Source organism: Physeter macrocephalus, chromosome 15 (genome assembly GCF_002837175.3).
Source record: "Physeter macrocephalus isolate SW-GA chromosome 15, ASM283717v5, whole genome shotgun sequence".
Lineage (NCBI taxonomy): Eukaryota > Metazoa > Chordata > Mammalia > Artiodactyla > Physeteridae > Physeter > Physeter macrocephalus.
Genome location: NC_041228.1, coordinates 1,341,926 through 1,367,891, shown reverse-complemented (window position 1 = coordinate 1,367,891; position 25,966 = coordinate 1,341,926). Strand labels below are relative to the sequence as shown.

The window sequence follows — 25,966 nt, the reverse complement described above, 5'->3', positions numbered from 1 at the left end:
CCCAGATAATCACTGTTTTTGTCGAATCTCACACATTTAAAAATATAGAGTATTTTTTTGGTTAATGTTTAGTTGTAAATATTTTATGTCCATTATGATTTCTTCTTTGACCCAGGATTTATTTAGAATTGTAGTTCGTCATTTCCAAACGTACATATTTCTTTCTAATTGTCTTTTAAAAATGATTTCTAAGTTAAATGCGTTTCTGTCAGAAAAGGATCTGCATCTTCCTGATTTGTTGACAGCTTTTGAGACCAGGGCTGCTTCTGGGATGCTGGTGTGATTCTGGGGGGGACCAGGAAGGCTCCCAGGGAGGCAGGGCTGGGCCTCCCGGCCAGGATGGTGGGGTCCCGCGGAGACCCCAGGTGTGGGAGCAGCTGCCATCACCAGTACCTGCTGTGTGCCAAGCACCGTGTGTTACGGGTTACTCGGGGACCCTAAAGTTAACCGTGAAGAGCTCAGAGTGGGCTCTTATCGTAAAATCCCATCGCAAATGCAGCAAAAAGCCAAGTGGGACATGACTAACACATAAAGAATTCACATAAATAGAAGGAACTGCCCCCCCACCGCCAAATCTTCATACAGATGGGCCAGATCTGTGAAGACATCGGGATGGCTCACAGCACGTGAGAAGGCACCCAGCCTCACCGGTACCTGCAGAGGTGGAAGTGAACTTGGCCATTCTCCTGTGGCCAGGCTGCGGGGGGGGCGGGCTCCCCCGGAGGGGAGGGCGCACGGCTCCCTGCCTCCAGACCCCGCTGCCTTCCCTCTCTCGGCCCAGCCACGCCTCTTCTCTGTTAGGGAATAATCAGAGGTACAGGCAGAGGTGTTTGCCACATGGGGGTAGGAGACAGAGTTCAGAAACGCCGTCACCCCTCAGCCTGGGGAGACAGCGCAGAGAGCCGCGGTCCGGGGCGGGACGTGAGGCCGCCGTGGGGATCGGTTGTTGGAGAGTGCCGACGACCCATCCACGGCCCGGCGGGGCGACGGACGGACATGGTGAATGAAACAGGCAAAGCCCCGTCCACGGTCTCCTAGTTGCGCGAGACCTCAGCCCCGAGTGTGCACAGTGTTTACCTAGGGATGTGTGGTTGCAAATGATCTTTATTATTTTCTTTATAATTGTCTGCATTTACATGTAAATTGTCCCAGTCCCCCCCCACCCCAAAGTTCAAGGTTCACGTGATTCCGGAGGGCAGATCGGACTGGCCCCTCCGTGGGTTTCTGGGAACCTTGTGGAGCACCCAGGGGGAGGTGGGCGGGGTCTGGACTCCTGGTGACCGGATGCCAGCGAGGCGCGGGCATCGGGTGGCACCTGGGCTGCCAGGCGGGCCTGCGGTCTCCCTGCTGCCCACGAAGCAGAAGGGTGACCCCATCGCCCGGGACCTGGGGGGCTGCATCTCCACCCTACACAGTGCTGTCCGGGCAGCCGTCGCTGGGGCCGGGGTTCCCGGGCCCGGGGAGCGTCTGCCTGCAGGGGAGCCTGGGTGGGTGCCTGAGGGGTAGGCCCTGCCTGGAGGCTCCCCAGGAAGCCCCCGGGGAAGAGGGGAGGTCAGGCCCTGACCTCGTGCGAGACGGGCCCGGTCCTGGACCCTCAGACCTGTAGACACACCCGACGTGGAGGCCTTTTCTGCGAAGGAGCTGCCGCTGTAGGAGCTCAGCGCTGAGACGGGCTGGGACCTCCAGTCCCCAGGACTTTGCCAGACTGTCGACATGCTCAGGTGTCTCCCCTGGAGTAGGCTTCTGGAGAGTGCCCTCCTCGTAGAGCCAGGCGGAGCAGGGCCCACGCACCCTCAATGGGCTCTGGTGTGTAGCCTCTGCCTGGCACCACCGCCTCCGTGGGCCCCCAGGTGCCGCGGACAGAGGGCAGCTTGCTCACAGAGGTGTCGTGAGTGTCTTCGCGGCGTGTCCTAGGGCTCAGGAATTTTGGCAAACCTGTCCAGGAAGTGTTTCTGAATGAATGAAAATTATCGAAGAGGAAACCGCACAGTCGCTCCTCAGCTCGGCAGCCGAGTGTCAGGGAAACTCGTTTTGTTTTTATTTTCACTTCCAATACACCACGAACAGTGTTTTTATAAAATACAGCAGTGTGGTCCTGTGCTGGTGTTGAGCTGATTTCAGATTGCCACAGACATTCCCAAGGCCTTATTCTCTGTTTTTGCCGCGTTGTTTGTTGCACACAGATTAACACCTGTCAGAGGCCTGGCCTGGTCTGTGGGCCACACCTGAGGCTCTGCCCTAAGGAGTTTCGTACTGGTTTGGAATTACCTTTCAGAAGAACCTGGGTGTTGGAGAAAGATTTGGAAAATCTAAAGTTCTGAACTGATTGCTCTCTTTCAGCAAATGGGGCGTTCCGGAGGGTGTGGCAGTCATGGAGGGCTTCCTGGAGGAGGTGGGTCTGAGTGAGGGGAGCTCTCAACGTGGATGCTTGGAGGGCCTGGCGCACCTGCTGTGCTGCGTGAGAGCCTTGTTCTACCAGTGGCGCCCTGAGCCGCTCTGCAGGCAGGCGGGGCATAACCGAGACTGTCCCTTGCTGTCTGTAGAGTGCGCTAAATGTTGGACTGAGTACGGAATCCGTCATTTCCCCTGCCCGTCGCCAGAGAGCAGCCTGCAGGACCCCTGTGTGGGCAAGGACGGGGAAGGTGATCTGGGGCCGGCCGGTACGCCCAGAGGCCCGAGGGCCAGGAAGCGAGGTACTTCCGCTGGGATGCTGGGTCTGGGGGGTCCCAGGGAAGGCCCCCCAGAGATGACGAGCACTGAGGAGGCAGGGTCAGTGGGCGGGGCATGGACTTCTAGGGGCTCAGGCTTGTGGGCGCTTCCCTGGTGGCACCGTGGATAAGACTCCTTGCTCCCAATTCAGGGGGCCTGGGTTTGATCCCTGGTCAGGGAACTAGATCCCACATGCATGAGGCAACTAAGAGTTCGCATGCTGCAACTAAGGAGCTGGCAAGCTGCAGCTAAGGAGCCCACGTGCTGCAACTAGGACCTGGTGTAACCAAATAAATAAATAAATATTAAAAAAACAGACAAACAAAAAAAACGGGGGCCTGGCCCGTCTCCACTCTCACCCCCACCAGCACGTCCCTTCCCAGGGCCAGCTGATGGCGTGGTGGGGCTGGACCAGTGGCAGGAGGGATGTTGCCAGGCTGTCAGGGCCCTGTGGGCTTCAGGGACGAGGCTGACCCTACAGGACAGAGTGAGGGGCTGGACCGGCTCCCGTGACCCCTCGTGACCCCTTGGTCTCTTGGCCCCAGAGCCTGCATCCTCCTTGCAGAGGGGGCTGGCAGGGGAGTGTCGGGTCCTCGGTGTGTGCTTTAGGAGGACGCTGCGTGGGAGGAGAAGCCGAGGGCAGGACTCCTGCAGCTGGGCAGGAAGGCAGGGGTCAGTGGCGCCCCAAGGGGTGGGTTCTTGGTCAGGGTGTCTGGCGTGTCAGTGGTGAGTGCTGTCCCCAGGCTGGCCCTGGCCCCAGAGGGCCTTCTCCCTGCGGACAGGAGACAGCTGTCCCAGCCTTCTCACTCCTTTGCCCCTGCCATCAGTTTCTGGAGGCAGGTAGGGCCGGGGTGGCCCTTTTTCGAGGTAGATGGGCACCATGGCCCGGAAGTGAGGTCCATTGCCGCATGGCGCCCAGCCGGGCAGCTGCAGGGCCAGGACTTGGACCCAGGCCTCTGGACAACCCAGCAGGGAGGGGCCGGTGGGCGGGAGCCGGCAGCAATGTTCTGAATCTGAAGAGGCTCCCTGGGAGCCTCCACCATATCTGCCACCCCACTGGCCGGGGCCTTAAACACCCACCTTTCGGTGCCTTTCCAGGGCCAGGGGTCACCACAGACGGCAGCGGGACACCGGAGCACGCCTCACCGCCTGCCGGCCTGAGGAAGGACTTGGCTGCAAGGGCCCGTGGTCGGGTGGCGGGGCCCAGAGCCTCCCGGGCCAAGAAGAGGAAGCCCAACTTCTGTCCGCAGGAGACGGAGGTGCTGGTGGCCAAGGTCAGCAAGCACCACCAGCTGCTGTTCGGCACCGGGCTGCCGAGGGCCGAGCCCACCCGGAGGTACCGCGTGTGGAGCCGCATCCTGCAGGCCGTGAACGCGCTGGGCTACTGCCGCCGCGATATCGTGGACCTCAAGCACAAGTGGCGGGACCTGCGTGCCGTCGTGCGGCGCAAGCTGGGCGACCTGCGTGGAGTGGCCCCGGGCCCCGGCCCCGCCAAGCCCCAGGCCCTGGCCCTCACGCCCGTGGAGCAGGTCGTGGCCAAGACCTTCTCCTGCCAGGCCCTGCCCGCGGAGGGCCTCGGCCCCGAGCTGCCCAGAGGTGAGTTCACCGCCCAGCTCGCCCGGCAGGAAGCTCGTGGCCCCTCAGGGCCGCTGTCCCTCCCCTCACTCCTCCCTCCCCGTCCTTCATCCTCGGCTCCTTCACTCACGTGCTCGCCCAGCCGGCCGTCGTGCGCGCGATAGCGTCTGAACCCCGGGCGCTCGGGGGGCTCGGCTTCCTCCTCGCTGGTGCTCGTCCCCTCCCTCGCCCGTCGCCGAGCAGAGCCAGGCACAGACGAGACGCGGCTCTCTTCTCAAGGGCATCTAGTTCCAGCCTTTGGGCCGCGACCTACGATGGGAAAGACCTCTTCTCCGGGCAGTGTCACACGCGAAGCTGAAACACGGGGTCTCCAGGGCAGCGCTTATCCTGCTCTGTCCCAGACGTGCTGGCTTTTCTCTCTCTGTTTTTGGTTCAGCGTCCAGAAGAGGCCTTGGCTCGGGCTGGGCTGGCCCTGCAGCTTCAGGATGGGCAGGTGGGGACCTGAGACCCTGTTACCCCGGTTCCCTCGGGCCTCCCAGGTAGAGCCCTCCCCAGGCCTTCCAGGGGAGCATTGCTCTGCGGGGCCTGACTTCTCCACAGAGGCTCCGGTCGGGCACGGCGGGTCAGGGAGGGCGAGGTCGGCGCAGGCCTGCTGTCTGGCAACCCAGAGAGCGCTGGGGCGGTAATAGTAGGTGCCGTCTGGGCGGCGCGCGGGCCGCAGAACTGCTGTGTGAGGCCATCGTGGCAGCAGCCGCGGAGCCGGAGGAGGGTGAGGGCGCCCAGTACCCGCGCTGGGTCCCCGCTGCGCGGGTGTCACATTTCCGTGCTGCCCTGGGGCTGGGCTGGGCTGGCCTAGAGCCGGGGCTGCAGTGGGTGGCCCCTGGTCCCCTCCAGATGCCGGCCCAGCTCTGCTCTCGCTCCCAGCCTGTGTGAGGTCCGCGGGCTGCTCTCCTTCGGCTCCGGCTCCCTTCGCTGTCCTAATATGTTCGAGGACTGGCCGTGGGTGTTGGGTGTGTCGCTAGCCTGCCCGTCTGTTGCTCAGGAGGGGCTGCTCCACGGTTTGCGTCCTGTCCACGTGGTGGGCGGGCTCCTCGTTGCTGGCTTTCGGCAGAGTAAAAGGGCGTGCGAACATCTGTGTGGAAACACGTCCCCGCTCTCTTGGTGGGTTTGGATGAATACCTGAGAGTCGAATCGCTCGTCCTGTGCGAGTGTAAGTTTAACCTTGTGAGAAACTGCCGAACCACCGTCCACAGCGGTTTTATGTTTTCAGGCCCCGGGGCAGCTGTGAGAAGCCCTCTGCTTGGCGTCCTTGCCGGCAGTCATGCTGGTCTCGGCCACTCGGAGCTGGCGGGAGAGGGGCCTGGCTGCAGTCTCAGCCGGGTCTCCGCACCAGGGGCTCGTCTTGTGCTCCCTGTCCGTTCACGCGTCTTCTGTGGTGCAGTGTCTGCTCACACCCACGTCCGTCTCCTCCTGGGCTGCTGGCCTGTCACGGGCATCTGCTCAATCTTGATTCTGGAGACAAGGCAAGCGACCTGCCAGACACCTGTGTTGAACCTGTGGTCCACGTGGAGTTAATTTTTGAGCGTGGCGCATTTGGGGTCGAGGTTCCGTAGATAGCCAGTTATCGCACCGCTGGTTGAGCAGGGAATGACCCGGGCACCCCTGCTTTCATGTTTCTTTCAATCCGTGTCTCTGCTTATGCAGCCCACACTGTCTGGTTACGGAGACTATGAGGCCGGCGTTGAAATGAGTGGGGGATCATTTCCTCCTGTTTTCCGAAAGGGTTTCTGTAGAATTGGTGTTAGTCTTCCCTTAAATATGTGGCCACCATTTTAGATGGCCTTTTTTTCCTCTGTGGGAAGATGGTCACCCACAGTCTCTTTAACAGTCTGCGCCACCCTTGCTGAGGTTCTTCTGGAGTGAGCTTCATTGTTCTGTGTCTTTCAAGGACTTGCCTGTTTTGTCTAAGTTGTCAGAGTTGCCTGCGCGAGTTGTTCCTAAAGTTCCCCTCGGGTCCTCCGAATGCCTGTAGGACCTGTAGTGAGAGCTCCTCCTTCCTTCCTGGTGTTGCTAATTTGTTTCTTTTCTATTTTGTTCTCAGCTAGTCTGGCTGCAAGTCTCTCGATTTTATTGATAGTTTCAATGAGCCAGAGTTTTACTTCATCAGTTTTCTCTATTTACCCACGTCGATTTAACTGATTTCTGCTGACCCTTATTATTTCCTTTCTACTTTGGGCTTGATTTGTTTCTGTCAGATCATTGACTTGGGACTTTTATCCTTTTCTAATGTAAGTATTTATTGCTGTAAATTATCCTCAGCACATTGCTTTACTTATGCACATTTGTATTATGTTTTCACTCAGTTTAAAATATTTTCTAATTTCCTGTGTGATTTTTTTTCTTTTACTGATGGTTATTTGGAAGTGTGTTGTTTTTCAAATAATTGTCTATTTCCAGGTCTCTTTCTGTTATTGGCTCCTAGTTCTGTTGTGGTCAGAGAATATACTGTGGGTAATTTCAACTGTTATCAACAATCGAGACTTGCTCTATGGCCTGAGGTATCGGTACCCTCTGCGAGTTCCTTGGTGTGTCTTACAAGGACGTGTGTTCGGCTGCTGCTGAGTGGCGCATCCTGTAATGTCATTGTGGTCAAGCTGCTGGAGGGCACTGAGGGGCAGCTGATCTTCTGTCTGCTCGTGCTGGGAACTCCTGAGAGCGGGGTGTTGGCAAGTCTCAGTTTTGCCAGTTTCTGCTTCGTGTATTTTCACACAGTGATACGAGGTGCATATCTAGGGTCATTTGTCTTTATCACTCGTCCCCGATATCATTGTAACCATGTCCTTTTGGTCTCTGGTTGGACCCATTGTCCTGAATGCTACTCTGTCTGATGTCAGTTGTGGCCCCTCCAGCTGTCTCATGATTACTGTTACATTGATGCATTTTCCCGTCCTTTAATTTCTAAGCTGTATCTGATTTTACACGTGAGCTGCGTTTGTTGTGTTCGGTGTGCCGTCGAGTTTGCTTTCGTCCCATCTGACATCTCTGCTGTGGATTGAGTGGTGGCAGCGGTTCACCCTGAACTTCTGGTGACAATGACAAAGATGTTCTGAATCCACAGTCCAGTGTGGTCTTTGCTGGTCATGTGTGGGCCGTGACGCATGACCCTGCTTTAGATGGGTTCTCTCTCGTGTCAAAACGTGTGGGTTGGGGGTAAATCTGCCATTTCGATAGTTGCTCTCTTTGTTTCCCTGTGATCCCTTGTCCTTTTTCTCGCTGCCTTCCTTCCTTTGGAGTGACCGAGTGTAGTGTAGTGTTCTGTGTTACCTCCACTGTTGGCTTATGGGTGTTCCTGTTTTTGAGCGGTTTTGCTTGGAGCGTGTAACAAGCGTCTTTAGCGTCCATGGCGTTCCCTCACGGAACAGCCTCGCCTCCACCCGGTGTGTGAGCTCCTTACAGGACTCCCGTCTGCGCCCCTCCACCCCACACATACATCACGTCTAACGCAGTTGGTACTCGTTTTGCTTCGCTCATCACTGTCTCTTAACTAGATCAGGAGCGAGACAAGACGTCTTCGTTTGCCTGCACGCTTGCCCGCTGCAGTCTTCAGCTCCTCTGGCCGATCCAAGTGTCCTTTGACCTCATGAGCTGCTTTTAACATTTCCTGTCCTGCATCTCTGGCTGAAAGAGCTTCTCTCAGCTTTTTTCTGTCTGAGAATCCATCTTTATTTTGCCTCTAGTTTTGAAATATATCTCCACTGGGTATAGAGTTCTGGTTGACTGATTTTTTTTTTTTTTTTTTTTTTCCTTTCTTTTCAGTGCTTAAAGATGTCATTCCGGGGTTTTTTGGCTTCCGCAGTTTCTGAGGCTGCCGTTGCCCTGGGCTGTGCCCGGCAGTGGGGGGCTTGGCCCGAGGAGCTGCCCTCTTTGCCTTTCTCTTCGTCCCCCGCTGAGCATTGTGGCTCCTGTTCCATCTCTGAGGCTCTGCTGGACCCCGAGGGGGCACAGCTGGGAGGGGGTGACTCTCCCCAAGCATGGTGGCCCTGGGAGCCACCCGGGGATCCACCTTCAGGCTGCGCGGCGAAGATGTGACCTCCCCTTCCTGTCTCTTCGCAGCCACCCAGATGGACCTGAGTGACCTCCAGGAACTGTTCCAGGAGACGTCGGCCAGCGTCTTCCGAATCAACTCCAATGGTGAGTCAGTGCCCTGGCCTCACCCTGCCCTGATCCGGGCCGCGGAGTGCGCTGCGGGAGATTCGGGGTGGTGGCCTCCCGCACTAGGGTGCCCTGTGGCCCAGGCCCGGCCGACACAGGACAGCGGGGATAGGAGCAGGGCGTGAGCCCAGTGCTTTGGGCTCAGGCTGGGCTGTGTCCTCGGCAGGTGCCCTCTCCGCCCCGTTCCTCCCTCCCCCGTCACACGCCTGGGACCTGGACGGGCTGCCCGGGGAGGAGCGTGTCAGAGCCTCCCTCAGACTGGCGGGGCCGCCCCCTCACAGGTCACCGAGGCTAGGGGTCAGGGCGAGAGCCACAGCCCACGAGGACAGGGCTTGTCCTCCACTCCCTCAGGACACGGGGGCATGGACACGGGGCGGCCCGGGCTCCCTGTACCCTCGTGGGTGGGAGCTCGCGTTTGCCCTGAACTCTGAGCTCTCCCGGGTCAGAGAGGGCTGACCGGTGGGGGAGAGAGGGCCCTCCCTCCCCAGAGCCAGGGCGAGGCCCGCTGGGGCAGCTCCCTGGGGCCCCTGAGCCCCACTCGGGCGTGGGCCCCTGTCTCTGGACAGCTGGGGAGAGGGCTGCCCTGGGGCCCTGCTGTGAGGCCTCGGCACCCACGTCCCTGCACAGAGGCAGGCTGGGGGTGCATCCTGGAGGGTGGGGACCGCGTGGTGGAGCCCCGCTGCCCCTGACTCCTGCCCCCTTCTCTCGGCAGTGGCCTTCTTGGAGCAGAGCCTCCGCTCCCTGGGGACGCCAAGCGGCACGCAGGAGCTGCGGGACGGCCTGTGAGTGTGCGTGTGGTGCGTGTGGGTGTACGCGGGTGTGCCCTGCACCCACTCGCGTGCCGGCCCGTCCACACGCCAGCCCGACAGCTGGCTGGGCTCGCGTGGGGCCACCGCCAACACAGATGTGTGACACCCATGTGGACACACCTGTGCGCAGGTGTGCACTCAGGTGGCGGCGCGCGCGTCCCTTGCATACTTTTTGCTTCTCTGACCGTCCCCACACGTGTCTGCCACACACCAGAGCTCCGGCTGCACCTCCGAGGTCTGGGCCAGTCATCGGTGGGTGTAGCGTTCTCTGCCCTGATGATTCTTGATGCTTTGGAGTTAGCTGTTACGGCAGCAGGGTAGGGCTTCCTGGTGGCGGGGCTCAGCCCTGCCCTCGGCTCCTTGCATCCCGCAAGCACCCTGGGAAGGAAGAGGGCAGGTAAGGCTATTCCCCTTCATGGAGGAAGACTCTGAGGCCCTGGGAGGGGCTGGATGCGTGGCTCAAGCTGCACCTCTTTCAGTGGGCAGGCCAGAACCCAGCCACCCGCTCGTCTGTCCGTCCACCCACCCGTCCTTCCTTCTCTCCGTCCACCCAAGCAGTCTGGGACCACCCCTGCCAGTTCTCGGGGTGCAGAGCAAGGCAACAGAGGGCCCTCGGCAGATTTTGTGTGCGATTCTGCTTTAAACTATTCTTTACGTTTCTTTTTAAAAGTAGCATGTATTGTTTCCTGATTGTGAAAGCAGCGCGTGCTCGTGGGGACTCGGATGGCCTCCCGCCAGCCTCTTCTCAGGCCCACAGGTGTCTCGTGGAGGCGCGTTTCAGTGACCCGCGTTCTGGATTCCGCTTGTTACACTTAGGGCTGGGGCTGTGCGTGCCCCCGTCACACACTGAAGACATGCCCTTCAGAGGCACAGACGGCGCTGTCGGCTCTGTGTGGTTGTTCAGCTGAGATGCGGGGCCGCTCTCGGGCTGGTCCGTCTTCAGCATCAGGAACGTGCAGTCTGTCTCTGTGCTGCTGCCTGTTTCTGGGTTGGGCTCCTGGAGTGGGGTCCCCAAGATCAGACGGGTGGCCTTCTCAGAGCCCTGACCCTTGAGCGCGTTTCCTGGGCTGCCTGGTCTGGGGGCTGGAGGGTGCCATCACCGATGCGGGTCTGGAGAGGGAAGCGGGCCCTTCCCCGGGCCCCAGCTGCTCCCCCCACCACCCCTGCAGCCTCAGCTTCCAGGTCCACAGCTCGGTGAGTGCCTTCCTGCCCCCCTCCGCCCCCCAGGAACCCCAGCCCTCTTGCCCCTCCTCCAGGTGGGGCTGACCAGGCTCCCTAGCCCGTGTGTCCTGGCCTTCCAGAGCCCTCCGTGGCCCCATATGTGGGGGGAATTTGTGCACCTCCTGGACCGTTAGCATTTTTTAATGACTTGAGACCAGCACAGAGTTGTCAAGTCTATATTTTCTCCACATTGACGGTCGCCAGCTTTTGCATTTTGCCAAGTAAGGACATTTAAAAAAAAAGTACGCTACCATCCACTATTGCCATCATATTAAAAAAAAGATATTTCAGTACTCCTGAAGTAGGCGGGACCCGATCTCAGGAGAAAGGACAGTCTTTCAAATTGACTAAATATAGCTTCATGAGAACCTCACACGGTTGAGCCCGTTTTTCTCATCTTGCGTGAGACAGGTGTGGGCTTTGTCATTCTGTCAGCCACCGTGGGTGGCTCTGTCCCGCCCCCCAGCACGGGCTCCCAGACTGGCCGAGGTGGCCGGGGGGTGAGGGTGAGGCTCATCGGTGTCAGCCCGGGGCACTGCTGGGACCCCCCGGCAAGAGTAGCTGAATGAATGGACGGTCCTTGCAGGAGCCCCGGGCAGGAAGTCTGCCCTGCGGCCTCACCTCCCTGCTGGACGTCCTCCAGCTCTGCTCCTCTTTTCTGAAATTGTTTTGGCTACTTCTGATTGGTGGTATTTCAGCATAAATTTTAGAGTCAGCTTGTCCTTTTCTGTTTTCTGAAGCTTGCTCTAGTTTTATATGGGGTCACAGTGACTCTGCAGACCCATTTAAAGAGAACTGACGTCTTAGGGATCCTGAGTCTTCCTGGCCGTGAACGTGGTCGGCTTTCGTCTCATTTACAGGTTTTGTTTTTTCCAGCAGTTCCTTGTAGGTTTTAGTGCACTGGTCTTGCATGTATTTTGTTAAATTTATGGTAATGATTTAATATGTATATATCTTTAACTTAATTAGTTAATTAATTAATTTGTTTTTGGCCGTGTTGGGTCTTCGTTGCTGCACGCGGGCTTTCTCTAGTTGTGGTGAGTGGGGGCTACTCTTCGTTGTGGTGTGCAGGCTTCTCATTGCAGTCGCTTCTCTTGTCGTGGAGCCCGGGCTCTAGGTGCGTGGGCTTCAGTAGTTGTGCCATGCGGGCTCGGTAGTTATGTCTCGCGGGCTCCAGAGCGCAGGCTCAGTAGTTGTAGCTAATGGGGTTAGTTGCTCCGTGGCATGTGGGATCTTCCCGGACCAGGGATCGAACCCGTGTCCCCTGCATTGACAGGTGAATTCTTAACCACTGCGCCACCAGGGAAGTCCCTATATTTTTATACTATTGTAAGAGGTATTGTTGCTTAAATTTCATTTCCCATTTTTTGTACCAGTACGTGGAAATACAGCTGATTCTGTTTATTGCCTGTGCCCTGTGCCCTCGTTAGATTCCATATTCCCTAGGATTTTTCTACATAAATGAACCTGTCGTCTGCGACAGAGACTCTTCCGCTTCTTTGTTTTAAATCTCTGTGCTGCTTACCTCTTTTGTCCCATTACAGTGTCGTAACCGTGTCCTTTTATAGTTAGAATGTCATAAACCTATAAAGTTCCGCGTGGAGGTAGGCAGTCTGGAAGTGTATGCCTCTGCTGGTGCCCGTTCGGGGGAGCCGCCCGCCTCTCCTGGCAGTGACAGGATGCTGCTTTGACTTTACAGTCTCTCTTCATCAAGTTGATCACCTTCCCTTCTCTTTTCTAGTTTTCTTAGAGCTTTTGTCACGAATTCTTGTTGAATTTTGTCGGTTGCTTTTTCTGCATAGTTTATTGAGATGATTTTCTCCCTTTTAAATTTGTTCTGTTAGTATGAGGATTACATTAATTGATTTTGGATGTCAGACCAACCTTGCGTTCCTTGGACGATGTTATCCTTTTTGTATGTGGTTGGATTCAAGTTTCTAATATTTTGTTCAGGATTTTTGCTACTCTGTTATGTGACTTTTGCTGCTCTTTGGTTTTAGATTCTTTGTTTAGGTTTTGGTATCAGGGTAATGCTGGCCGCGTAAAATGTAAGTGTCCCTTCTTGTCTGTTTTCTGGAGGACTCTATAGTATCGATATTACTTCTTTAAATATTTGACGGTGAAGTCGTCTGTGTTTGTAGGAATGTTTTCGAGAACAAATTTAAATCCTTCAGTAGGTGTAGAGCTAGCTGTTTAGGTTTTCTGTTTCTTCCTGAGTCAGTTTTGATAATTCTTGTCTTTCAAGGAATTTTTCTTTTTCATCTTAGCTGTCAAATTTATTGACATTTGGGATTCATAATATTTCCTTATCTGGGTGGGAGGTGTGACAAGGAGGGAGGGCTCTGTGGCACCAGCGGCCACGTGACCAAATCCCGAGGGGAAACACGGCGCGTGTCCCTGCTGTTTCCTGTGGCCTCCGGGCGACCTGGGAGGAAAGGGTCCCTGCACTGCGTCCCCGGCCCACGCCCCCTTAGGCTGGTGCAGGGTCTCCTGCCTATGCCACCCCCGTCCCCCTTTCTGCATGCCGCAGCTCCGTGTGACCCAGGGCCCAGCGTTGGGGCCTGGGGCCTGCCCGTGCCTCCTGGGGCGTCCACCTTGGCAGACGGCACCGGGCTCCATGGGTGGCCTGTCTGGAGCTTCCCACGTTCAGCCCGAGGTGGCCTGGTGCCCACGCCCGCTGCTGCCACGTGAGGGTCCCACAGGGAGCAAAGAGGGGCATCTGCGCTGCAGCTTGAAGGTCGGGAGGGTCTCTGGTGTCTGCGCCCCGCAGCCAGACCAGGGCCCTTCCCTCACTTGGGCCTGTGAGCCCGCAGGACGCCTAAGAACAGGGTCTGCCCTGTGTCACTCCGTCCACAGGGGCAGTGGTCAGCCCTAGGCGGCGAGGGGCTGGTCTTTTCAGCACCTTCAAGGTCACACTCAGAATCGTAAACCGAGGGGCTGGGAGAGGCCCCGGGCCCAGCCTCCCCACATTCCTGGGTCTGGAGGTGGGAGCCTCACCGTGGCCCCCAGAGGCCTGGGAGAGGGCCGAGCTTTCCTCAGCGGTGGTCCCAGGGCCACCTGTGTGGCCACCGTGCTTCCTGGGCCCCGACCAGTGCTGACCCCCAGCGGCCTTTCCACAGGGAGGGCTCGTGGCTGGGGCCCCGGGGGTGCAGCTGCCGAGCCCGTGGCTTGGGTATGGGGTCCACGGGGGCCGGGAGGTGAGGGGCCTGGTGACGCTGACCTGAGTTCACCGTGTCCTGTCATCCCCCTCCCCCCGCCTCGCCCGCCCCCCGTGTCCGTCCCTCCCTGGGCCTGTCTGTACGTCCTTCTTCCCGTCTGTTCCCTTTCTCCGCCGCACGACTCCTCCCTTCCTGTGCACGTTCCTGTCCCTCCGCGAGCCCCCCACCTGCCGTGCTGCCCTTCTGCGTCACCCCCCCTTCCTGCTGCCTGCCCCCCGGCCTTCTCTCCCCTCCACACCCCCTCCAGGCACACGGTGCAGCAGCAGACCAACCACGCGATCGCAGCCAGCACCAGTGCCCTGAAGCAGATGGCTGAGCTCCTGCGGGGCTGCTCCCGGGTATGTTCCCTGGGGGCCGGAGGGGGACGGGGCCCGGGCGCAGGGTGGGGAGACAGATGCTGACCACGCGGCTGCTCGGGGCAGAGGTCGCGCGTTCCTCTGTTCACTGGGCCGCAGGCCGGGCAGCGGTGCAGGTGCCGGGGGCTCTCGGCCTCCTGGGCAAGAGTGCCCCGTCCCCCTGCCCTGCTCCACGTGCCCCTCACCCACCTGCCACCTCTACGTGTGCCCTTCCTGCCACTGCACTCGCCGTCGGCCTCCTCAGCCTGGTCACGGCCACCGCATCCCGGGCCACGGCCCCTTCGCGGCCCCCGTGTCCTCGCCGCCCCTCCCCACTGGCCTCTCACGTACCCTCCGGCCCTGGCCGGCTGTCTGTTATCCACACCCTACCTGCTCCCCCAGAGGTTGGGGGAGCCCAGAGCACGCGGTGTTGTTAAGCCCTCGCGGGTTACAGAGCAGGGGCCTGTTTTCTTCAGTGAAGCCTGTTTGTTGCGCATTCGTTTACATGTGGCCCAGGGCTGCCAGCAGCCACAGCAGCAGAGACCCACCTCCAGGTCCTAAACGCTGAAGTGTGGCCCCTCGCAGGGAGGCCGTGCCTCTGGTGAGGAAGACTCAGGCCCCGTGGCGAGCCCCGCGGGCGCCGTCCAGCAGTGGGCAGGCGTGGACCACTGACGCCGCTCTGCCTGGGCGAGCACAGAGCTCCCGCGGGGTGAGAGGAGCACGTGTGCGCCCTGTTCGTCCGAGGTGCCCGGAGGTCCCTTTGGAGACAGAAAGCAGACGTGGTAGCCTGGGCGGGGGACTGGCCTCAGGAGGACACAGAGGGCTTTGGGGGCGATAGAAATGTTCCAAAGCCAGGTGCTGGTGATGGTTGTACAGCTGAAGCTTACACTTAAGGTGAGCTGTACACTTAAGATAGATGGCTTTTACCTAGTAAAACAAAGTAGACCCAGCTCGAAAACTTGAGTTATACTTTGATTAAAAAAAAAACACACTTAAAACGACGTCCTAGGATCAGGGGTCAGGGGGCCCCGCATGGCGAGGGCAGGGCGCACCCGAGGTCTCAGGTGGAGGAAGCGCTCAGAGCTCTGCTGGGAGTGGCGGGCACTGCTCTGCATGCGACATAACAATCACAGCCTGGTCGTCGGGACCAGAGGCGGGCGCCTGGTCCTGGCCTTCGCCCAGGGTTCACGCAGCACAGGGCAGCGTCTGCAGCGCTTCTGAGGACTTGGTGTTGGTGGGCCTGTTCACGTGTGGCCTTGTGACGCATGTCCCCAGCTCTGTGTATGTCACGAGGGCTGGAAAGCAGAGTTGACCCCCTTGGGAGTTCAGCGGGCTCACTTTTAGCCTAATACATCCTTCCTTCTTTCCATCCACCCACCCATCAGCCCCCCTGTCTGTCCATCTGTCCCTCCATCCATTTACCTGCCCGTCCACTGACTTACCCAGCCATCTACCCACCCATCCATCCAAGTGAGAACCAACAAACATTTATTGCCCGCCTACTCTGCCAGATGCCGGGAGAACACAAATGAGGTCCTACGGGAAGACGTCTTGTCCAGGCGGGCAGCGTGGGTCACTGCTCTCGCAGGGAAGGAAGGCTGAGCCCATCACCTGGAGCTGGTGGTGGATCACGAGGGCTGCAGAGCTGGAGATGTTTTGCTCAAAAGCACTAAATAGCCCCTTGGGCTCTTAGGTCTGTCCTGGGGCATACATATGGTGCCAATTACAAGAGCCTCACCTGGACACTGAAACAGACTCCACAGAGCTGCAGCCACACGCAACTGTGAGGCCCAGCCACTGCCAAGTGCCCTCGAAGGGCAGGTGGTGGAGAGCTGGTCTCCCGAAACGTGCCTGGCCTGCTGGTGCCCCACGGCTCCTTCTCACCCGTGGGCTTGCATGGGGTGCATGGTGGGAGTGAGGGCTGGGTTCTGGGACTTGAGACGCAGGGTCTGTGGAGTGTCCAGGCCCCTCCTGGGAGCTGACGGGTGCCGGGGGCAGGAGGGGACCGGGAGCCTGCGTCCGCATCCTGGTCCGGGGACGCTGGGACTGGCGTGGCTCCATTGGTGCTAGTGCTGTGTGGTGAGAGAGGAGGGGCTGTGGCTCCTGGTGGCCTGGCGGTGCCAGGGTCCAGGGCTTGCTTGCCCGTTCCGTCGATTGTCAGTCTGCCTTGAGTGCTGGCTCTGTGCCGGGCGTCATCCTTGACACTGGGGTGCAGAGACGAACAAGAGATGAGGTCCCATTCCAGCAGGAGGACAGAGGCCGTGTGTGAGTGCTGAGGTGCTGGGGGCAGGATGGATGGTTTGCCGACTGCGATTCTGATGCTGGGGATGAGATGCAGCCTCACCACCCGTGTGACCTTGAACAGGCCACTTAGAACTTGTGCCCAAGATCTCCTGAGCTGTTAGATGGGGATCGTAACACCTCTCACCCGAGTAATTTGTTTTGGGGACCGGACAGGCACATCACGTTAGAGCAGCTGGCGCCGAGGTCAGTGTTGACGATCCCCGTGGTTTGGGTGGAGATGGTCTTCACGGTGATGCTGGCTGAGCCCGTGGAGCCCTTGCTGGTGTTTGAGGTGATGGAGATGACGGCACCGGGTGATGAAGACGAGGATGAACCCAGTTCTAATGGCAGAGGGGGTGGTGACGGCCGTGAGGCTGGAGATGGATGGACGGGCACGCTGTGGTGCAGGTGCTGCCAGGAGGGACGGGAGGGGCACAGGAGCATAGCGAACTGAAGCGCCCAGGGATGGAGGGGCCGCGGGGGCAAGATGAGGCCTCGGCAGCCTGTTGAAGCCGCCCCCCCCCCCCCTCTTTGCAGCAGGAGCGTCTTCAGCTGGACCGTCTGAAAACTCAGCTTTCAGACGCCATCCAGAGCTATGGAGTGGTGCAAAAGGTGAGGCCCCTGCAGCTCCCCTGAGCGCCCACTCTGGGTCGGCCTGGTACAGTCCCATCCCCCAAAGCAGAGGAAGGGCCACCTTGCAGACATTGGATAATCGCTGGGATCTGGCTGGTGGGACCACAGCATGCGTGCAAGTGAGGGGTATTTACCTCTGGAGTGCTACCCAAGAGGGTCCTCATGACAGCCCCCTGGGAGGTGGGAGAACAGGGATCACCCATCCTTTCACACCACCGCCCCCCCCGAGTGTGTGCAAGGAAGCCATCTAGCAGATCATCCCCCAAGCCCAGCCAAGCTCCCAGTTTTCCAGAGTCCTGGGGCAGCTGAAGGTGTGCTTTGCTGTCGGTCATCGTCCAGTACTTTGTGTTTATCTGACTGTTTCTTCTCTTTTCCCCACCTTTTCTGTTCTTCCCGTCTCCCTTTTCTCGTACTTTATCCAACAGAAAATTGCAGAAAAGTCCAGAGCACTGCTTCCCACAGCACAGAGGGTTGGCAAGCAGCAGGTGGGTGCTGAGTATTTACCCTGGTCAGTGGGCGTTAGAGGACAGCATAGAATCCAGTGCCACTGGGGCTCCAGGGAAGGGCAGGGAGGACCAAGGTCCTACCGTAAAGCACAGAGAACTATAGTCAATATCGTATGATAAACCATAATGGAAAAGAATATAAAAAATAATGTGTACATGTATAACTGAATCACTATGCTGTACAGCAGAAGTTAACACAATATTGTAAATCAACGATACTTCAATAAAAATGTAGATAAAATAAATAAAATAAAATAAAATAATGAATTAAATATCCTTAAAACAGAAAAAGAAATTGACATTTTATCCTCAGGTCTCTGGCATGGGCTTGATACAGGGAAGTGGTTGCTGACAGTTCTACCTACTGTACAGGACCGACTTGTATTAGACCAACCCTCCTGTGAGTAGGAATGATAGAAAATCCAGTAAAGGGTGTAATTGGAGTCCTAGATGAACAGGAGGGAGAGAGAATGGACAGAAACAATATTTGAAGAGGTAATGGTTGAGAATTTTCCAAAACTGTCCAAATAATTCAAGCCACAGATTGAAGAAGCTCTGTGATGAATAGGATAAAGTTGTCCTGTTTCTTAAAACTACGCTAGTCACATCATAATAAAAACTTGAAAACCAAAGACAAAAATAAAATCTTAAAAGCAGATTAAAGCCAGAAAAAAAATTTTAGATGCCCAAGAAAAAGTCACATTATTTTTTAAAAAGCAGTGAGACTTACACTTGACTTTTTAAAAGAAACAGTGGAAACCAGAGGACAGTTGAAAGGAAATAACTACCAACCTGGAATTCTACATCTGGTGAAAATATTTTTCAGAAGTAAAGGTGAAATGAAAACATATTTAGAGAAACAAAAACTGAGAGAATTCATCAACAGAACTCTCTAAAAGTAGAAAAAGGAAGACAATCCCAGATGGAAGCATAGTAATGGAGGAAGGAATTATGGGCACTGAAAACAGTAAAATGTGGATACACCTAAATTCATGTTGACTGTTGAGTAATAACAATGATGACTTGTGAGGTTGAAGATACGGGGCAAATGAAAATACTTGTACAACAGCAGCACAGAGGACATAAAGGAGGTAAATGGTGTTAAGGTATTGTAATGTCCTTGCGTCATCAGAGAAGAGACAAAAGTACCAACGTAAGGTAGGCCGTAATAATCCAAGGGTGCATATTGCATTGTAGGTAATACTAAAAGGACAATACAAGAATAGAAACTGTAACATAAATTAATAAAGAGGTACCTATGAAATAATAAAACAAATGATTAATTTAAAAGCAAAAAAAAAAGAAATCAACACAGGACGGGAAAAAATAGGAAATAAATTGTAAGATGGTTGATTTATACCACTTATGCGAAGCTAAAATGGACTAACCCTTCCAATTAAAAGGCAGAGATGGTCAGACTTGGTTAAAAGAAAAAAACTGTGTAGTGCTTAGAAGAGTCAAACCTTAAATATAAATCCAGAAAAATGTTGAAAGTAAAAAGATGGAAAAAAAGATGTATTGTGCAACCAAAAGCTAAAGAAAGCTGGTACAGCCATATTAATATCAGAATAAGTAGACTTCACATGAAGAATTCTTAGTGGGCATACGGAGGTATATTTTGTAAGGATAAAAAGTTAATTCAAATCATAATTTTAAATTTATATGTACCTAACAATATACCCTCAAAAATAGAAATATAAAGCAAAACTGATAGTAGTAAAAGGAAAGCTAGTAAATCCACGATCATAGTCGGAAATTGTGACACACCTCTTTAAATGACTAATAAAATAAATTGAAAACGTTCAGTAAGGATATAAAATATTCAAGCAATACTACTGATTAATACACTGACCTAACTGGTATTTATGACACTAAGAGAATATACGCATAATGCATATGCTGGATGGTAAAGCAAGTCTCAGCAGATTCTAAATGATTGACATAATACTGAATATGTTCTCTAACCAGAGTGCAATTAAACTAGAATCTGGTAACAAAATTCTCAACACCAGGGGTTGAGAATTTAAATAATATAATTTGAAATAACCCTTGGATCAAAGAAGAAACCCTAGTAGAAATTAGAAATAATCTTGAACTGAACAAAAATGAAAATGCAACAAATCAAAGCTTATGGGTTGCAACTAAAGCAGTGCTTAGAGGGAAGTTTATAACTTTAAATACATATATTAGAAAAGAAGCACGTGTGAAAATTAGTGATCCAATTCTCAATCTCAAATGGCTAGAAAAACAACAAAAAATTAAATCCAAAGAAAATATATAGGAAAAAGCAGAAACCAATGAAAAATAAAACAGATGCACAATAGACAAATTCAACAAAGCCAAAGATTGGTTCTTTAGAATGATTAATAAAATTGTTAAATCCTACAAGATTCATCAAGATACAGAGAGAAAATACAAATTACTAGTATCAGTAATGAAAATGGCTATCCTTATAGCTTCTAAAACCTAAAAAAAAAAGTAGTAAGATACTGTTAGCAACTTCATGCCGATAAATTTGACAACTTATATGAAATACAAGTTTTTAAAGAAAAACGTAACTTCCCAGGATGTGTAAAAAATCTGGAAAGTCCAGTATTTATTAAACAAATGAAATCCATAATTAACAAACATCCTAGCAATAAAACTTCAGACTAGATGGGTTTACTGATGAATTCTCCCAAATATTTGAAGAATAAATAATACCAGTTTACACAAACTCTTAAATAGAATATAAAAAGAGGGTATACATCCCACCTTGCTTTATGAGGCTGGTAAATAGAAAATAATGGGCTGTCTCATGAGCATAGAAGCAAAAATCCTAACCAAAATGTTAATAAGCTAAGTCTAGCAATATATATAAAGGTAATACATCATTATAAAGTGGGATTTATTCTAGGGATGCAAGGTTGGTTTACATTCAGAAATAATCAGAGTAATTTACCATGTTAATTCAGTAAGAAAGAAAATCTATTCGATCATCTCAATAGACACGGAAGAGCATTTGGTAAAATTCAGTACCCACTTAGGGGGACTCAAAACTTTCCGCAAACTAGGAGTAGATAGGAATGCCTTTAACCTGATAAAGGGTATCTTCAAAAGTCTAATAACAGCAGCACACTCACTGGTGAGATATTAAAATCTTTTCTCCTGAGAGTGAGGAGGAGACATGGTGTCCAGTATTATTGCTTCTATTCTCCATTGCACTGAGGGCATATCCAGTGCAATAAGAGATAAAAAAGAAATAAAAGGTTTAAAATTGGGAAGGTTTAAAACCCCTTCACAGACAACGTGATTGTGTAACTAGAAAATGTGAATGAATCTGATGAAACTTAGAGTTCGTAAGTGAATGTAACAGGATTTCTGTTATCATGTCAGTATGCAAGAAAACATTGTGTGTGCCAGCAAAAGACAATTTGGAAATGATACTTAAAAAGTGATAGCATTTATAGTAGCATCAAAACTAGGAAGAAATCTATGATCAGTCGTTTAAGCTTCTATATAGAAAACTATAAAACATTACTGAGGGAAATTACAGAAGATTAAATAACGGAGGGGTACACCATATTTGTAGATTGGAAAATTTGATGTATAAAGATGTCAGTTCTCACCAAGTGGTTCTGTAGGTTCAATACAATCCAAATAAAAATCCTAGCAGGTTTTGAATATGTGTTTGTATATGATGTGTGTGTAAATTGTCAAACTGATCATAAAATCTATATGGAAATATAAAGACCCCCGAAAAATGAAGACAATTTTGAAGAACAGAACTGGAGGGTTTACATTCCCAGGTATCAGAACACAATATAAAGCAATAGAAATTGGAACAGTGTGGTATTTGTTGAAGGCTAAGCAGACAGACCAGTGGGATCAAAGTCGCATATAGATGCAGACTCACACATACGTGATTACCTGGTTTGTGGGAGGTGCACTGCCACGCAGTGGGAAACACAGGATTTGCACAGGACTTGATGCTGATTGGCTGATGGTTGAGCTGGGAAAGGTCCTGCTGAGCACGCGGCAAGTACAGGTCCGAACACCCCGCCCACTTCATCTCGGTGTCGGAGCGACTGAGGAGCGGTGTGCAGGGCAGGATGTCCACACGAGGCGACGAGCCAGCTCAGGCTGTGAGTACCCTCTCAGCCAGGAAGTGCTCCGGGCCCAGGGCCATCGCTGCGTGGCTGGGAGGGGGCTGGACCACTGCTGGCACAAGGCTGCCACCCCCAACAGATCCTTCACCCCGGTTCACCCAGGCTCAGAACACTTCCCTGGATCACAGATCTAAATGTGAATGGTAAGGCAGTGAAGCTTCTAGAGGCTACCATAGGAGGCCGTCTTCCTCCCACACAGATGAAAATGTACTTACTATAAAGAAAAAGTGACAAACTTGACTTTGTCACAGTCTGTACAACCCTGAGAGAGTGAAGAGGTGACCCACAGAGTGAGAGAAGGCATTTGCACGTCACGTATCCGAAAGGACTTCATAATATGTAAAGATCTCTTACAAATCAGTAGGAAAAAGGCAGACAACTCAATTCAGAAACATAAAAGGGCAAACACCTTGGGCATGCACGTTGAAAAGGGACGTCGGAATGGCTGGTAAGCACATGGGTGTGTGCTCGGCATGTGTCATTAGTAGCAGGCGAAGTTAACCCACGATGCTGCATCTCTGCACACCTCACACCCACCAACACAACTAAAAACAAACGAAAGTGCGGGAGCATGCCGAGCGCCGGCCAGGCTGTGGGGCGGCCGGAGACCTTGCGCAGTAGACGGGAGTGTGAGTGGTGCCCCCTCTGGTAGCTGAACACACCTGTGGAGTGAAACGTCCTGTCTGTGGCCTTGCAGCTCCACCTCAAGCGTATTCTCGGTGAAGAGTCACGTAGAAGAACGCTGAGCACACGTGAAATGCAGCAGCAGACACCTGGGGGAGAGCCAGCCTGCGGTGGGATGGACAGAGCGTAAATGGGAGACTCTGGCAGCAGAAGGGTTGTGCTGTGGCCAGCAAGGCCCCGGGGACGTCTCGGACACACGCTGAGCCCAAAGAGGATAGAGGTCAAAACCGGACCAAACCAGCGGCAGGGTTAGAAGCCGCTACCCTTGGTAGGGGACAGCATAATGAGTAGGAGGCTGGAATGTCCGTATCTCGACCCGGAAGTCTTTCTTTTGTTACAGTTCACAGACCGACCTACACTTGTGATTCGTTCATTCAGCAACTGATGTCCTATTTCAGTCGAGTTTTTCTTAAAGAGGAAGACAGTGGTCAACGGTGCTTCTGAGAAGTTATGAAAGATTAGGTTATTTCCGGGAATTTTGCAAGCTGTAGTTGGTGAGGTGACCTAGCGCAGGATTCAGCCCGGGGGTGTTGCCGCACTGACGCTCGGGACTTCGGGGCCGCCGTCTGCAGACCGGTGGTCCTGGTCCTGGCAGGAGCAGGGCGTGGCCACCGCCTGCTGGCTCTCCGAGCGAGTGCTGGGTGTGGCTGTGAGCAGGTTGAAGCAGGAGCAGGTTGGCTTCTCTGGAGTCAGCCTTCTTGGCTGGGGTCGGCCGCAGCCTCAGCTGGGTCCTGGGTCAGTCTCCTACCCAGGCCTAGGCCGTAGGCAGCCCCCCGGTGCTTCTGGGCCGGCCTCTGCCTCGAGGCAGGGCTGTGCCTGTCCAGCGCTGGGAACACTCCGAAGTCTGCATCGCCGTCGCCGGCTCGGTGTGGGTTCACCAGAGCCCCGTTCTCCCGGCAGCAGCAGTGAAGACGGCCTCACCTTCACGTCCGCTGGGAAGTACCCTAGTGGTGCGGCCCCGCCAGGCGCAGGGCGGCTTGGCCCTGCCCCTGGGCCCCGGCGCCTTTATTTAATACGGGGCCAGGGAAGGATTGCGACGGCCACGCCTGTTCTGTGTCCTGGGCTTTACTGAGCCTCCAGAGACTTCCGTCAGCTGACACACACACACAGCCTTTTGCTATGTGGAGAAGTGGATGACCAGCCTCGGGCTACTACACAGAAGCTGTGTTTCCCAAGCGTGTGACCAGCTCTCGTTCTGACGCTTGCCCTCCCGCCGGGGTCACGGACTTCCCATGCAGAGCCCTGGGCCGGAATTGGCGAGACAGTGGCCCGTTGCCCAGAGCCCCTGAGAGCCCTGGGTTGCCGATCACTGGCCCTGGGTGGGGGGCCACGCTGAGCCCCCGCCACGCGCCCTCCTGGCCTCCCTGAACCCCCAGCGGGCTCCATCTCTTCTCACGGGAAACCGCTGGGCCCGCCCCCCCCAGCAGTCACGTTGGACTGTGGGCTAATGGACATGTCGGAACGGAACCCAAGCCCTGGGCCTTGGAGCGAGGAGAAAGCCGCCTTTGTTGGCTGCCCTGCAAGCTGGAAAACCATCACACGGCTATCCCCTGCGCTGCGGCCCCAGCGCCCGCCCTGCCAGCAAATCCTAATCCTGGCTTCAGAGCTCAAGATCCAAATTGAGGCTTTGTGAGGAGGATAAAGGGTGCTTTCTGATCCTTACAGGAGGGGGGCTGTGGCGGGATCAGCCCTCTCTCCCTCCCTGGTCCCTTGTCCTGAGCCGCCTGGGGAGGGCGGCCGGTACCTGTGGAGGCCAGGCGCCGTACCCACGCCTGCAGGGAGGCCGGCACCCTTTGCTTCGGCTTTCTGGAGCTTCCACGGAAACCCAGACTCGAGGAGGCTTCCCGCGACGCCCGGAGTGTCACTTCTGCACCGTAGTGTCTGACTCGCTTCCAGCTGGTCCGTGGTGCCCACTGCAGGCCGCGCCCTGGGGCCCCTGCCTACCCCCTGCCGGTCAGGCTGTGCTTAACAGCAGAGCTGCCGGGGGCGTGCCCGCGTCTCGGGCCCTGGGTGCGCGGGCCAGGGCGCTTCCCGCGGGGGCTGTTAGATTTGCCAGGGAGGCCTTTAGAAGCCCCTGTCCAGGCGGTGCCCCAGGCCAATGGAATCAGGTGGGTGGGGGGCAGGCGTCAGTGCAGCTCCGGGCTGGGTGCCCTGTTCCGGAGCAGCCGCTGCTGGGAGGGGTGCACCGTTGGGGTCCCCCTCAGGCACGCGTGTCCCCTGCCCTGAAGGTCGCTGGCCCGGGGCCGGCCGGCCCTGCTTGGCTCCCGACCTGGGCTTTCCATTGGCATCTCGTTTTCATGTGTGCTGGCCGGTCAGGGCCTCGCCTTCCTCACGGTCCCTTCTTTATGTGACTCTGGGACATGGGTGGTATCGGCCCCGTCTTAGGGAAGCGAAGGCTGAGGTTGGAGAAGTTAAGGAACTCGGCAGGATCACACAGCTGGGAAGCGGCCGAGCTGAGCTTTCTCGGTCCCCTCCCTGCCTTGGACTGAGGGCGTGGGGTCAGCGAGGGGGACCAGACGCCGCGCCTCCTGCTGGGAGTGGGGGGGGTGCCGGGCAGCACGAGGGAGGGACGGGACGGGGGCCTGCAGACAGCGCAGCTGCTGTGTGCTGAACACGGGCCACAGGCCTTGGGCGCGGGTCACTCCTCCCGTTCTGTGGAGGAGAGCGCGGAGGCCTTGTGAGTGTGCCGCTGGCCCCACGGTGCCAGGGCTGGGCCGGAACCTGACTTGGCTTTGCAGCCTAGGCGGGGCCCGGGGGGCGCAGAAGGAGAGGCGGGGCGGGGGGGGGCGCGCGCGGCCGGGCACTGCTCGCTTCCTCCCGCCCACACCGGGGACGGGGCGTGCTGAGTGCCGCCCTGGGTGAGGAGCGCCCGTCGCAGAACTTTTAGATCTTTTACTTTGCGTTCATGTGCGCACGTATTTATTTATTTAAAGGCCTCTGCTGACGAGGTGCTGCGTGTATCGGTGTGGCCTGTGGGGAGGTGCCAGCTTTGGGGGGAGGACGGGCTGTGTGCGGACACGTCACCCTGTAACCGAGGGGAGCGTGCCCACCCTGCGGGGCCGCGAGCAGAGGAAAGGGTGGCATCCGGCGCGTCCCCTTTCCTAGGCGCAGTCACACGTGTGGCTTTCCGGCGCCTTGCGCCCGCCCGCACCAGCATTTGTCCAGGTGCCCCAAGGTTCTTGTTTGTGCCATTTGCTGCTTTTGGTGCCCAAATGAGTCGGTGTGCGTGGTGCCCATCCGCTCCATTCCACCGCAGGCCAGGCCTGCGGCGGCCACCATGGGCCCAAAAGCGCGGGAAAGAATGTGGACGCTAGACTGTGTTCTCCTCCTGCTGACCCGAGGGGCCTCCTGTAGGCGGTGTGGCAGGGCCCGCAGGGAGCAGGGTCTGCTGGGAGGACAGGCACAGAGACCGTCCTGTGGAGCCGAGTGGACCCCTGGACTGCCCCCCCCGACACACACACCTCCAGAGTCACTTCTCTGGCGTCAGTGTGGCCAGGACTCTGCCCTGGGACCCTGAGCTGCACAGCGCCTGGGAAGGTGGTCTTCACTGCAGGCAGACATCGGGGGCCTATAACAAAGGGGAAGCAGAAAGGAGGCAAGGGGCAGCCTCTGCAGCCTCCTTCCAAGGTGGCC

At 55.5% G+C, this 25,966-nt stretch overlaps 1 protein-coding gene across 3 annotated transcripts in view; it reads left to right on the top strand.

Moving 5' to 3' along the window:
* Nucleotides 1-25,966, top strand: part of TSNARE1 (t-SNARE domain containing 1) — an 81,761-nt gene that overhangs the window by 34,043 nt on the left and 21,752 nt on the right. The window contains exons 3-10 of one of the 3 annotated variants that reach the window (XM_028500565.2): nt 2,544-2,693; nt 3,808-4,305; nt 4,721-4,777; nt 8,398-8,475; nt 9,209-9,278; nt 13,992-14,082; nt 16,900-16,974; nt 17,421-17,480. In XM_028500565.2, the coding sequence (XP_028356366.1) occupies nt 2,544-2,693; nt 3,808-4,305; nt 4,721-4,777; nt 8,398-8,475; nt 9,209-9,278; nt 13,992-14,082; nt 16,900-16,974; nt 17,421-17,480 (1,079 nt within the window). The remainder of the gene's footprint in view (nt 1-2,543; nt 2,694-3,807; nt 4,306-4,720; nt 4,778-8,397; nt 8,476-9,208; nt 9,279-13,991; nt 14,083-16,899; nt 16,975-17,420; nt 17,481-25,966) is intronic. The other 2 variants (XM_028500567.2, XM_028500566.2) reach the window with 2 other exon arrangements.